Source organism: Athene cunicularia (genome assembly GCF_003259725.1).
Source record: "Athene cunicularia isolate RWA chromosome 11 unlocalized genomic scaffold, athCun1 chr11_part2, whole genome shotgun sequence".
Taxonomy (NCBI): Eukaryota; Metazoa; Chordata; class Aves; order Strigiformes; family Strigidae; genus Athene; species Athene cunicularia.
The window spans coordinates 187,654-202,035 of NW_020799114.1; the positions used below are offsets into that span (position 1 = coordinate 187,654).

General features: G+C 50.3%; 2 protein-coding genes across 8 annotated transcripts in view; one reads left to right on the forward strand and one right to left on the reverse strand.

The window, feature by feature from the left end:
• Window positions 1-580, forward strand: part of ATXN1L (ataxin 1 like) — a gene marked incomplete at its 5' end in the record, with an annotated part of 6,702 nt that extends 6,122 nt beyond the window's left edge. Inside the window, one exon of the mRNA XM_026857011.1 lies at window positions 1-580. Within this exon, the coding sequence (XP_026712812.1) occupies window positions 1-177 (177 nt within the window).
• Window positions 581-3,097: 2,517 nt separating this feature from the next.
• Window positions 3,098-14,382, reverse strand: part of ZNF821 (zinc finger protein 821) — a 34,848-nt gene continuing 23,563 nt past the window's right edge. The window contains exons 1-7 of one of the 7 annotated variants that reach the window (XM_026857100.1): window positions 13,969-14,060; window positions 11,725-12,070; window positions 7,040-7,165; window positions 6,436-6,578; window positions 5,771-5,875; window positions 4,708-4,874; window positions 3,098-4,000 (exon numbers count right to left, since the gene is read on the reverse strand). In XM_026857100.1, the coding sequence (XP_026712901.1) occupies window positions 3,346-4,000; window positions 4,708-4,874; window positions 5,771-5,875; window positions 6,436-6,578; window positions 7,040-7,165; window positions 11,725-11,740 (1,212 nt within the window). In that variant the 5' untranslated portion in view covers window positions 11,741-12,070; window positions 13,969-14,060 and the 3' untranslated portion in view covers window positions 3,098-3,345. Of the gene's footprint in view, window positions 4,001-4,707; window positions 4,875-5,770; window positions 5,876-6,435; window positions 6,579-7,039; window positions 7,166-7,259; window positions 7,831-11,724; window positions 12,264-13,968; window positions 14,061-14,382 lie in introns of those variants that run through there. The other 6 variants (XM_026857098.1, XM_026857099.1, XM_026857096.1 and 3 more) reach the window with 6 other exon arrangements.

A 14,382-nucleotide genomic window follows, 5' to 3' on the forward strand; every position in this document is an offset into this window, starting at 1 on the left:
GGGGGGGGGGGGCAGGACTCGCCCCTGGTCCTGCTGGGCCGCTGCCGCCCCGCAGATGCACCCACGCACGTTCTTGTTTCCCGCTTTGATGGCACCTTAGGGCCAGGGGAGAGGAGCAGAGCGTGGCACTGGGGAAGCGTCTGGGCTGCCCTGAGGCAAGGAGGTCTTTGTAGATAAGTGCTGATCCCTCAACTATAACCCCAGTTATGTAATGGCTGTATTAACATGTAACCGACCGCATTGTATCTAAAGCCTTAGAACTAGTCAGGTGCTCCCCCCCAACCCTCTTCCTGCCCCTTTCCTCCTACCTGATCTTTAACAAAGCATTAATAATTCTAAGGATAATCTCTATTTTGTTGTGCTTTTTTTGTAACTGTTTTAAATAAATCAATTTGTACTGTATATTTGTACTTTTGGTGAGATCCTTTTTCCTGTTTTACCATTTTAAGTCTGTACTTGGCTACACACAGATTGTATTTTTATTGTTAATGCTCTTATGAATATTGCATTTAACTTGTTGACTCTGTAAACACAGTATATATCTATATATATATATCTATATATAAACCAATAGCTTTTCCTTTGGTGTTTGAGACTTTTTGCTTGCTTGTAGCATCAGCGATCATTAGGAAGTGGCTTCTCTGGTCTTACACAGAGTGATCAGGAGACTTGTGACAAGGACAAGGTAAAGGCTGTCTGACAGATGGGATTATCAGCCATAATTCTGTGTTCAAATACTTTTGCTTTTCTGTTGTCTTTCTTGAACCTCCTGGAATAACAATCAGCTGCCAGGGACGCTGCAGGGAAAGTTTCAGCTGCAGATTGCAGAGTGGAGCCACATCTCTGCTGGCCAAGCAAAACACACAAGATAGAGCAATAGCAAATATTGCGAGAAGCAAACTCGGTCACTTTGAGGATGAAAATGGACAGAAGTAAGAATAAAAGTGAGAGATCAGCTCAGAGAGCAAGGGAGCACAGAACGGAATAGATCCCTTCCAGATCTGGTGCCTTCTGCCGGAGTGAGAGGCACAGACGGCTCCTGTCCAGTCTGTGATGGATGAAACGTTACAAGAGCCTCTGTAAGGTGAGGGAACAAGATACTGCAGTGGCACGTGGAGGGAAATGTAGTGCTGAGAAGATTAAATGCTTTTTGTAGTAAGTGTCCACAAGACTGGTTATAAGGTTAGTTCATGATCATGAGAAAAAGCAACGTTATGCACTTCAGGCAGCTATTGTGAGCATTAGTGAGGCTTTAAGGGACTTCAGTCAAAAGTTTTTCAAACTGAAAAAGGGAAAAATCAGATTTATAAGTAATCTGGCTGAAAGGTTTTGCTTCTTGTTTTAACTTTTCTGACCTCAAGTTGGGGTCTTGTGGTGCCCACCTCTGGCTCGATGCAGAGAAGCAGCTCTGGGAGGGGGAGGACAGCAGCTCCCCACACGTTTAGCCCCTCAATGAGGTGTGGCCACAGAGGTCCAGATGTGTGGCATGTCCGTGTTTGGGGGGCTGACCTTTGGAAACCACAAAGCCACAGCATGCATTTTCAGATGCTTAAAGAAACCAAATCATGGAGCTGTACCCTCCTTTGCTCTGTCATGACCCTGTCTCTGCTAGCATTCTGCCTTTTAAACATCACTAGATTTAATTTCCATAATTGCATAGTTTCATAATGATTTCTATTAGCAATGGGAACCTTTTCATAGAGGTGCAGACTATGAGCACATTTTGCCTTGGCTGCCTCTCGAATAAACTAAAGAAGGCTTCGATTCCCTGCCCTCGGGCAGGTTTTTCCAGACTCAGTTATTGCAGCTTTCCATGGCTCCTCCCCAGCTCACCCCTTTTCCACTCTTTGGTGGAAGCAAAAGCAACTTCCTTTTCTACCTGTGTGGTTTTCTTCACTAACAGTCCCCCCTCACCCCACAGTTTTACCTGCCATGACTACTGAAGGTCCCTGTTGGTCACAGAGGAATTTACTGTGAGAATTAATAACTTGTGTGATCCGTGGTCCTAGATGATCAGTGTTGCATTTGGCTGTACTGAAATGGTGGAACAAGCTCAGCTTACTACAACGTCACAGTCACAGAACAGCTGAGGTGGGAAGGGACCTCCGGGGGCCACCTGGTCCATGCCCCCCACTCAAGCAGGGCCAACTGCCCAGGGCCACATCTGCTGAATAACTCCGAGGGGGGGAGACCCCACAGCCTCTTTGGGCAACCTCTGCCAGTGCTCTGGCACCCGCACACTAAGGCGGCGTTCCCTGATGTTCAGAGGGAACCCCCTGTGTTTGTGCCCGTCGCCTCTGGTCCTGCCACGGGGCAACCCTGAAAACAGCCTGGCTCCATTTTCTCTGCACCCTCCCTTCAGGTATTTACACACACTGATAAGATCCCCCCGGGCCTTCTCCAGGCTGAACAGTCCCAGCATTCCCAGCCCTTCCTCACACGAGAGATGCTCCAGTCCCTCAGACACCTTCGAGGCCTTGGCTGGGCTCTCTCCAGTATGTCTGTGTCTCTCCTGTTCTGGGGGAGCCCAGCCCTGGACACAGCACCCCAGGTGTGGCCTCACCAGTGCTGAATGAAGGGTAAAACAAATCCATATGGTACGGGAGAACTGACCTACCCTTATTGTTTACCATTCAATCAACTCTTTCACTTTCAAACCTGAAATGCTGTTTAAGTGAAAATTAACTTGTGAGTAAACCAGCAAACTTGTTTGCTGTTTACTTACCTCAGCCAGCTTTTCTGTTAGTGTTTATATGGGATATCTTAGAACAGGAACTCTGTTTCCTCTTAATTTTTCCATGGATGCTACTGCAAATAAGCACATAATGACAGTGTTAAGAAAAAGGGTGTGCCCAGCCATTTCCAGGGGGATGACATCCTCCTTTGCTTCCATTTCATAGGCACAAACTGCAAGGGATTTACTCCTGGAGTTGTGGACTACTGGAGTCCTCAGCTCCGTAATTCATGCTGCAGGAAACAAGATCCCTTTTTGGTGAGGTAGGCTTTCACGTACAGCAGAACTACAGCAGCCCAAACCCATCTACGGGGCAAGGGTCCAAGAACAGGATGAAGCATGAAAGGGAAAGAAGCAGACTAAATAAATGTGACCATTAATTTATTTTCCCTCTGTTCACAGGCTGCGACTTGGCCCCCAGAGCAGACTGTATCCTCAGAATCTGCTCCCACCAGGGCTACTTTGGCAGACACCTCCCAGCTCGTTTGTTCAGAAGACCAGAACCATCTGCCAGGGAGAGTCACCAGGGACCTCCAGCAGCCTCCCGAGTGTAGAAGCCTGCCAGGCGCCTGTGGCAGGTGCCGCAGAGGTGGCACAGTCCTTGGCTGCAGCTAATGCAGCGCGCTGTTGCTCTGCTCCTCAAAGGTCATTTTGCCCAGCAGCTGGCTCTCCAGCTCCACATTGCTCACTGGCAGCTGGAAGAAGTTCATTTCCGCTGCCAAAGCGGCCATGGCAGAGGGGTCCTGCCCAAACTGCGCCCGGAGCATCATGTCCATTTTCTCCAGGCGCCGCTTGAGCCTCTTGGCCTCACGCTCCCGGATAAGCCGGGCCTGTCGCTTCTCCGGGGTCTCGTTGGCACGTTTCAGTCGCATGGCTTCCCGGTCTCTCTGCAGCCGCCGTGCCCGCTGCTCATCTGTCTCCTGCATGCGCTGCAGGCGCTTCGCCTCTCGGTCCCGCATGCGCCGCACTTCCCGCTCCTCGGGCGTCTCGTTGTCCCGCCGGCTCTTCTTGGCCGTGCGCTCCCGCTCCAGCCGCTGCAGCCGCACCTCCAAGGGCTCGTTCTGCCGACGAAGCGCCCACTTCCGCATGCCGGGCGTCTGCGCCTCCAGCAGCTTACGATAAGCAGCACAGTTGTTGCACACTAGGAGGATGCCTGCAGGATACACAGGGGTGTGAAAGGCAATGTCTTTCCCCTCGACACCGGAGGGGCCCTCGCTCTGCGGTGCCGGCAGGCGATCTGCACTGAGCACCTCGGGCAGCTTCTCACTGGAAAGCAGAAAGAGCAGAGAGTCAGAGAGGTGGTGCTGACAGAAGAGTCCCCATCTCAGCCCGCCCGGGGGCTGCATGAACAGTGCCCCTGCTGCAGCCCCTGGCAGAGGCCTCTGCTAAACCATTCCTGCCCGCACATGTGTCTGAGTATCTAAAATGAAGCAGCGTCGTGCCCGGGGGTACGAAGAGGGTTGGCCCAGAGCAGTATCTAGGGTTGGAAGAGGGCAAGAGCAGGAAATAGCCAGCAAGCTGCTCCTCCCCACCATGTCTGGATATCTCCTTTCAGCCCCGTTCCACTGGTTGGTGGATAATCTTCCACCCGGCAGGACACAAACAAGAAACATTTTGGTTTCTGCCTGTGGTCCTGCTGTGGAAATGATGAACCCATGTGGGCAGCACAGACCTTTTCTGATGGAGTGCTGGGCAAGGGAAGCCCAAATTGTTCTCCAGTGACTGGGGACCCCAGTCCTTTCTGCACAGTTCTCCACAAAGCTAAGGAACACCCTTCCAGGAGCACATCCCACAAGGTCTTAGCAGGTGACGCAGAGCTGCAGGCAGGCAGGGATCGAGGGAATCTCACTCACTGGGGTGTTCAAAACTCTCCTATGGGCCTTAGTGAGCCCAGAGCTATGACCGGTCACTTAAGGCAGCCCACCTCGCCTTTGGTGTGGGTACCCCAGCCCACTCGCCAGGGCGACCCTGACCTGTGGAATGTGGCGTGGCTGGTGAAGCGTGCTCCACACACTGCGCAGTTTGACAGCTGGTCCTCTGAGTGGATCAGGAGATGTCGCCCCAGGGATCCTGGTGAGCTGAGGGCTCTGCCGCAGACAGGACACATGTAGCTCTTGGCACTCACCACAGCCGCAGTGTGCTGCAAAACAACCCCGTGGCTGTCAGCTGCAAATGGCCGTGTTCCCTGCCCAGTCCGAGGCACACGCAACGGCAAACCATTCAGTTCAGCCTCTTGGAGAGGGAACACTTTACCACTAAACCTCTGTCTGAGAGCTGCTAGACCAAGCTCAAGACATTTGGGGTGTCACGGGTCAAACAGCAAGGAGGAAACCTTTCTACAGCCCCACTCCAGTGCAAGAAAAACAATTAAGGCCAAAACACTTGGATCATAAGACCTGTCCCTTGTTTTCAGAAATGCATCTGAGGAGCTGCTGTTGCTGGACAAAGCATGACTGGACTAAGAGTAGGCAGGATGCTGGTGAGGAAGCGCTTACATGAAGAGAGTCAGCTGGTGCAGGTATGCGGCCTATTCAGTTCTGCTTCATTCCTTCTTTCACAGACTTTGATGTGCCGTGAAGACAGCACTGACAACAAAACCTGTGAGATTCCAGCACAGATCTCCTGCAATACTGGAAGCATTTCAGAGTAAGAACAGCTGTTTTCAGGGGTAGGAACTGTGATAAAGGTACAAAATTAAGAACTGAATGATTAGGAGGAAGGTTTCTTATCTCACTGAATGATGTAAAAATTGCTTCCACGTTTAATCTGAAGGAACGCTCTGGTCAGCCTGCAACTGCTTGCAGAGGCTGCCTTGGGAGAGAGTGTGTTTTCCAGAGCTGCAGACTGGTGCCTTGCTGATTCTTTCCCCAGGACACCCTCTGGACACAGTTTACTGCTGTAAACTTCAGTCACATCCTAGCTAGGAGCTCAGTTCTATGACTGCAAAGGCCAGAGCAAAGCCGCCCTGTGCTCTGAGCTGTTCCTGGATTTGGGCTTAGGCCCAGAGACAGCCCGCCGTTCGGAGCCATCCCCTACCTGGTACACGTGAGCAATGAGCTGCTCCCTGCCTCCACACTCCAGCTGGCAGAGGGGGCACTGGGACAGTCCCAGCATGGGGTCAGCGTTCAGGCTCTCATGCACCTATAGGGAGGAGAAGCCACTTTGTGGTAGGGCAGACAGATCCCCGCAGCCAGCCCCCCTCCCCGAGGGTCGACCCACGCTGCAGGCAGGCCTTGGCCAGATCGAGCCCATGTGCCCAGTCCTGCTGGTGCTGCTTTGTGTCCCTGCAGTCAGAAGCTTCCCTGATGAGCCTCTGAACAGAACTCCTGCTGTCTCAGGGAGAGCAGGCAGAGGCCCCACAGCCTCCACTCACACCCGGCTCTTGCTAGTGCAGGGCTCTGGTGGGCAAGGCCAGCTCTGTAGCAGAAGGGACAGGGAAGTCAGTCAGAGAAAGGCACCAGAACCTAAGGAAGGGGCACACAGTCATCTTGGTTAACCAGGAGAATGGCAGCTGGTGCTGGCTGTCTCCTGTTCCTGGCAGCCCAGGAGTGACTCATTCCCTTCCCTCCTGACAGGAGACATTGTTTGGAGGAGGCAGGAGGGAGCGAAAGACAAGAAACTATGATGGGGAGAGGTGTTCAGACAGTACCCTTCTCTCTCCCTGGGAGGCTCAGGTGAGTGCAGAGCCAGTACACACTTGCCTCATTTTCTCTCATCAGTGGGGTTCCAGCCACAGGTTGCTCTGCATTCTCTAATTCTTTCTTCACTTTTACCATTGAGCCATCCTCCTCAGACGTATGGGACGAAACTTCATCCTGGGTGGTTTCCTCATCATCACTGCCACCTGGAACATGCAGAACAGTTATTCCGAGCCAGGACCCTACGGGCACTCACAGGCCTTAACTGTCCCCACCAGCACCTCCTGGGGCCTCTACCCACCCCCTCTGACCAGGGGCTCTGTTTAAACGCAGGCTGGGGCTCTGCAGAGCCCCTGAACCTGGCCTGCTGCCCTGCCTTGCCTGGCAATCACTGGACTGTCAGCTGGACCTGCTGCTGCTGCCAGCCTGCTCTGGTAAACTGGGGCTGCGTCCCAGGGGTGAGGGCACTGCCCGCTCTGTTGGGGTGGCCCTTGGCTCCGGGCTGCCCTTCCCTCAGGGAACAGCCCTGATCTTGCTGTTTGCTGGCCCAGTCCAGCACAGGGGGGTGGGTGAGGTGTCCTCAGAGGGCCCCCCAAGCTGTGCAGCACCTGGCCTCGCCCCATGTCAGAGTCACTACCTCACCATTACTGGAAGGGGCAGAACTCACTGCTGCTGGAGTCGGGGTCTTGCAGCGGATGAACAGGTGGCCTTTGGTCCCCAAGAGCTTCAGGAAAGTTGTTTTTCATCATGGCTTGGCGGGCTTGCTCCTCCAGCCCTGCAAAGACTTGCTCCCCTGGCAGTCACAAGGACAAAGAGTCAGACTGGTGCCGTTCCATCGCTTTCACCACCAAGGCTTGCCCCAGACACCCCAGGGTGGGGCTGCTCACCTGCACTGTGCAGAACCTCTGAAGGCACCTCTCAGAAATCATTTAAGTAACCTCTCCGCTTGCCTACTATGCAACACCAGCCTCTTGTACCTGCTGATGTGAGTCCAGCCCCTGTGTGTAAAACAATCTTGCTAGTGGAAACATCCAGCATCAGGCTGCTCTCTGCAGACCCTTTATATGCCACTCCAGCCACGAAAAACCCTGTGAGATCCCATATATCCACTGTATGTAGCTGGGTGGCTTTCTCTGCTACAGGCTATCCACCCCTGAGCCAGGGGGAAGCTGCTCAGGCACTGTGACAGTATCCCAGAGCAGGCACACTGCTCTGTGGGTCTTCTAAAGAATTAAGCCCTACTCCTTGCTGTGACAGGCAACTTGCACAAAAATGGCATCTTCCTCAGTGCCTGCACTTCCTCCACAGTGGTACTAAAGCCAGGGCTTGTCCTTGGCATGCTCTGTCACCACCTTCTGCCCCAGAAGGACTGAGCCGCCCCTCCAGAGGTGTTTGTGCTCAGAGCTGGTGTTCTGCTTACACCATGGATGACTTGCTTCACTACCTCGCCTTGCCCAAGAGTGGTGCTCAAACAGAAAAGTAAGGGAATGAACCCGGAAAGCTGATATCCTTGTTTAGGATAGCTTACAGCCTGTTTTGTTGAAAGACACTGCTCACTAGTACCTCAACTCAGTAGGAGATGGCAAACACATTGAAAGAAGGCAATTATTTGTGCTTCTCTGAAAGAAAACTTTTTATGGCAGTCCCTGCTAGGGAGAACTTTTGGTTCCAAAGAGTAACAATAAAAGGCAACCATTATTTTTCATATTAAATCAAACAAATGACTTTGTTCCAGGTGTAGTCATGATTTACCTCTCTCAGTGGATGAGCTGGGAGTGCGTGGGACAAGGTGCTGGAGTTCCCAGTGGGCTAGCTTTTGGATTAAATTTATCAACTGATCTGTAAGTTCTCAAGAACCACTCAAATGCAAAAATGCTAAGGAAGTTACAGTGCATTTTTCACATAAAACAAAAGTCAAAACATAGCTTTCAGAAGAAAATTGTACATTTTAGCATAGGGCCATAACTGGCATCAGTATAACCAGGGAACTGAATACTTGACCCATTGGGAGATCACCAGTCCTGTTACAAGGACAGGTATGTTCCCACATGCTGAAGTTTTTCCGCCAGCTTTGCCCCATACTCATACTCACACTGCCTTTCTGGTGCTTACCTCGCAACTTCCAGCAGTGCTTTAAAAAGCAGTAATTTATGGAAGATTTCAAAGACCTTCAGAAGTTTCACAGAGGCTGTGGGAGAAGAGTTTTAGTTCCCAACATCCCTGTGGAGGTTTCCAAAAGCATTTGAAGGCATTTAGCATCCTGTTTCAGAAACGTGAAAGAGGTTTCTGTAAAGAAGACTTGAGAACACAATCCATGCGGGCTGAAGAGAGGTGCTGGGCAGCACCCTAAGTCTGTTTGTCACTGAAAGCAGCAGGTACCATCGTGACTGCTGACACGTGTACCCCATCAGAAGCCAATCCAGCATTGAATAGTTTTTCAAAACCTGAGTGCTGCTTTTATGTCTGGACCACAACCTCCCGTTGGTGGGACTGATAGACTGTACGAGCAGCAGACATGACAGAGTTAGTGCCCCTCCAAGAAGCAATATCCACAAACCACCAGGATAAAAGCCCGGAGACAAAAAGGTATTGCAAGACAAAGTATGGTGGCAAAACCTGCGGAGCACAGGACAGATGTAAAACTATGGCAGAAGATGTGCCACCCGTGACAGGATTCCCAAATGCCACTGCAGCTGCTGCTGGAAGCAGTTATCTGTTTGTTTGCTGCCCCCTCTGCCTCTCCAGAGGCTTCATGTTTCCACTGAGCAGCAGCCTGGAGTCTAAGGGCAGGTAGGTTCCTGATCAGACATACAGACTATGCAGACAGCCTGCAGGATTTTAAAAGCAGTGATCTTTACATGAGGTGACTGGAGGTGGATGAGCTCCTCCTGGCAGCAACACCAGCATCAATCACAACACCTAAGCGCGCAACCATGTCTGCCGGGGGCCCTTCTGTACAACACACCCGTAACCAAGTCAGCACTGGTCCAGCGCAGTGCAGAGAACTACCAGCTTCCAGGCAGAAACGCGAGCCGTTACCCAAACCGGTGCTGTGAGCCGGTGACATCTTGTGCATTCTCCACTAGCCTGGATCTAAAAAAGCATCATAGGAGTGGGAGAGACAAACGAGTGAAAACGCTATCTTTAGCTCATACAGAATTTCTTATGTATTATACTAGTATTGCCTCCAAAAGAACTTAGGGAAGAGTGTCCTGTTCATCTACTGATGGATTAAGTCCTACTTTGATGAAGCTTTAGAGCTTTAATGTTGGATAGGTACAGCGTTACACATTTATTATAGTTTCTGCACACACACGCTCACATACAGACACTTACACCCCACCTCCACCCCGCTTTGATTACACTTCCATTCATTTGGAAAGAGAGTAAGACAGGCAACAGCTTTAGGATCACTGCTGTCAGTAAAGGATGTTATGCTCAACAGTCAATTCAGAGACTCTTCTCCAGAAGTTTCTTTATTAAATACAAAAAGGGCTGCAGGCTGACCACAACACCAAAACAAGTCACTGTATTTGCTTTACAAACAGCTAGACGCAGGACAGTGAGAGATCATACAAATGCCTCTGCTTTGCATTCCAGTTCTCCTCTCCATAATCCTGCCAATGGGTGGGATGCAGGTGAGCAGTGGTGGAGGTAGGGGCCAGCCCTGTGGCACTGTGTAACAGGGGCAGTTATGACTGCTAGGATCTGGTGGTGTATCAACTTGGTAGCCAGAAATGATTTTTTTTCTGAGCCCTTCCCTTCTTGAACTGTATGAATGCAGGATAACTCTCAGGTGTTCTGGAAAATAAACACACAAACAAACAACCCCCATCCCAAAATCCACAAAACAAAATCAAAAGAAACTGCATCGATCCCCTGTCTTCCTTCCTAAACAGAAAGGTCTCTCAGAGATGAGCCACTTTATTCCCTCCTTGCACATCAATTTAAAGTCCCTGTTCATGTAGGTCTTCTCTGTGTTCCTTTCCTGGACCTGAAATTTGCAAGTCTTTGCACCACTGTGGATCTAGTCCACCTGCCCCATCGCTATTCTGGGTTGTCCACACTGCTGTAGTGGTTACTGAAATGAAAAACAACACAATTTTAAGAGTTAACAACAGCAGCCCACAGAGCCCTTTAAGAACCAAGGATTTTGATGCAAGTAACGTTTCTGCTTGGTTTTGAATGCTGGGTACTATTTCTTGCAAGATACTTTCTCTTCAAACTGGGAATATTATAGACAGCAGAATTCAAGGAACACTGAAGAGCAGAGAATATGTGTGTGTCAGAGGAGAAGAGAGGAAATAGAGGATTAATAGGATATTGGGCCCATGACAGATAGAGCTACAAGTGGGAATTAATTTGACTAACAAAAGCTGTTCTCAAGGTTCTAAAACAAGCATCACTTGCAAAGGGTACAAGCAATAGCAAGAAAAGCAGCTCATGGGACAGCAAGGAGAGAAAATAAAAGCATGTGGCAACATCTGCAGCAAATTTTTGGCAAGCACAAGAACAGTGAGTAGCCCATAACTGATGGAGAGACAGTGTGGCAACTGGTGGGCTTGAATGCAAGATCAGGTGAATTGCTGAGAGAGATTTTATGTTATTACACTTTAGACTCTGGGAGAAAGTGAAGACCAAATTGAACCAATTAAGATATCTCCGCAGGAACAATGGAACTGTGTTATATTTTTCAGTTCAGTGTGGGATGGGCAATGCAATAACTATCCTCCAGTATTAGTTTTGTTACCACTTTGTCAGGTATAAGTGTTTTCCACGCCCCATGTGGCAAATCAAAATTAAATTATTAAGAACCAATTATTTGCAGCCCTGCCAAAGGGGAAATGACTACAATTAAAGCTGTAGGACTGGCTATCATACACAATCAGACTTCTCCGATAGTAGTAATTTTTATCATTGTTTCTGTATTATTTTGAATTTCCTTATATGTCAAAACAGTTTTAAATGGAAGTTGACTTGTAACCACGCAGCTTCCCAGACGGTCGCTCTGCATGCCAAACAAAGTGACTGTGTGCTCAGTGAGGACAGCAAACCATGTTGTTGTGAGAGCAAGGTTAAATGAGGGCCATGCCAAGCCTGGAAAGTAACCCAGGAAAGAGGTGGCACCAAGCAAGCCAGGGAGAGGAGATCAGCAGCTGTCGCTTGCCCATGTGAGTCCAAGAAAGAAGAAAACATGGAGTGGCCATGCAAGGAAGAAGGCACCATCCTCCCACAAACGTGTCCAGTTAGGTATTCAAGTGGCATTTATGCAAATCCAGAAAGCACTTCCCCAGCCCCGCAGCCTGCCAAATCAGACCCCAGCTGCAGACAACTGAGTAAAAAGCTGCATACCTGCTGGCCCTTTCATTCCTCTCCTCCCAACCACTTCAGTCCCTGTGAAGAAGTCTCAGTAACATGTCTGCTATGTCTCAGCCTGACTCCTCATTCTGCTGGCTCACCCAGTTCTTGGAGCTGATGCTCTCTCCGATTATCCTCGTCAGTGCACTGCATGGCATTTCTGGGCCCTCCAGATACACAGCAGGCTAGGAAGGCAGAGAAGTCCCAATGGTTTGGTGGTGTTCATCATAAGACAGACAAGATTTTCCATCCCAAGGTGGAGACATCACCATTGACATGTTCCTTGTATCTTTCGGTCCCTTCCTTTTCTTGTGGTCCTACTTGCTGCTCCTGATGGCTCCTGTTGGACAGTTGCTCTGTAGCAATGTACTGCACGTAAAGGAGGTGAACAGGTCCCAGAACTCCTCTCTGTGGCACACCAGATGCCATAACCTCAACCTCATGCCCACTGGTAGCATGTTTGTCTGATAGCTTCCCCTGAGACCAAAACTGGAGATACAAACACTTGTACTGCAGATAAGAATCAATGTTCACTGTGAAAATAGTGCAGAACTGAACTCCATAATATGTATACTTTTGTATAGAACAGTACAAGCTTCTGAAGAAGATAACCCTTACACAGTGGAGTGTGGAAAAGAGCCCACCTAAACACCATGGAAACTCTACCTGCACCACCAGAGCTGTCGTACCCCTCGATTTCCACACATGAGAGAGGAGAGAGCATTAAGTGCTGCCTCTAAATGGCAGCAGCAATGCCTCAGCACTCTGGAGCTAAAGTGAATGGACACAAGATGTGTTACTGCCATCACAGGATGGTGATACACTGGCATACACAGGACATACCAAATGTCTCTAAGGAAGACAACTCCAAAGTCATCAATGTACTATCAGGCATATCAAAGCTATACTCTGCCCACTGTTGAACCCAGCACTCAGAAGCAGGAATCGGAGAGCACAAGTCAGTGCAGATGACAAAAGTAGTCTCAGGACTCCTACGCTGGCCACCAAGGAAAGCTCTGTCAGTTCTCCCATGCCTAGCTCTAGCAGCCAACGTTCAAGTCCTGGACAGAGGTAGCTCTCCCCAGCACAATCACTGACTGTGCAGTGTTAGGCTCGATCACGGTGTATTTTCCCCTAGTACAAAGAACAGCATGCAGAGACTCCTGCTGTCGTACCCGTACAAAAAGGCAGCACAGAGAAACACAGAGACATGCGAGCCAGCAGCATCAGCAAAGCGAGGCAGTGTTAGGGCTGCAGCATTCAGCTCTCTGTCCCATACTCCTGACAGCTACTACATCTTAGCAATACCCAGGGCCCTCTTATCAGCCTTGCTTTCACACACCTACAGGAGTGGAAAAGTGTTTTCCTCATTCCAGCCCAAATTCCAAACGTGTCTCCAGCCACAAACCTGGGTACGAGCAAGGGCATAGCTTCAGCCCCCCAGCTCCCCTCTGCTGCAGTCAGTCACACAAAAGACGTGTATGTGCAGTTTCCCCTTTGCAGCCAAACATCCGTACGTCCCTCCCAGCTCCACTGACACCTGCCTGTAGCCTGCCCACAAGAAGTGCTGATGTGCAGCACCTTCAGCCCTTTCACTATCAAGCAAACGCCAGGGTATTCAGAGTGCTGGAGAAACAGATGTGGCCCATCAGCTCAGCTCAAGCATGATCTGACAGATAGCATTTATCTGTCCAGTAGATTATTAGCCACTGCCCATTCCCTGCAAGGAAAGAGCAAATGGCTTTATTTACATTATCTGGTAGGAAACCGAGGTACAGTGAGCTTAAGTGACATGTCCAAGGCCAGCCAGTTGAGTCTGTGGTAGAGCAAAGATCAGAACCCAGCACTTCCTGGCTTCAGCCACACACTCAAACCACCTCGCCTAAAACTTCCTTTGCTACCCAAGATGGGCCAAAGCCCCAAAGTCACATTTCTTAGTACATTACTGCACTTGTGACAGTGTGAATGCAAAGCACAGCTACAGGCCCTGCACACACGCACCCACCTTTATAGCATTAGCTGTTTGTTCAAGCCTATCCCTGTCCTGCCCTGCCAGGACACTGACAGCTCCCCTGATGCACAGAGCTCAGTTTCTCTTCTTACAGTCCCTAAGATGAAATGTCAGTAACCACCATTCCCCCACAGACTGTACCTTTCATCACTCCCCTCCTCCCCACCTCACTCCACCACAAACCAGCTAGGGCAAGGATCCCACAATGCCGTTAACACAATACTCACAGTGAACTTTGTTAGGAGTGGTCTGTTTCCGACGGGACATGTTCCCTGGCCTGGGAGCACAGTGTTCCTTCCCTCAGCAGAGGGCTCACCTGAGAAGAGAAGAACCTGTCACACACAGCACTGGGACATGCAGCTGGCTGTCTCGGTCATTCCCCACCCTTCTGCCTGCAGGGCTCGGTCTGCATTACCGCAGCCATGTTCAGTGCCCCAAGGGTTTCACAAACCACCGCGTACGGGCAGTCCCACCCCGTTCTCATGCAGTTATAAGCAGTCCTGTCCTCTGCATACAAAAAGCTGAGTGACCGCTTCAAGAGGGACTGCAATCTCAGTCGTAACAACCTCCCTCCTGTCCCTTCCCAGAGCCTAATCAAGGCTGCAGAGCTGCCCTGTCTCTGCCCCCCCCCCCGAGAGACG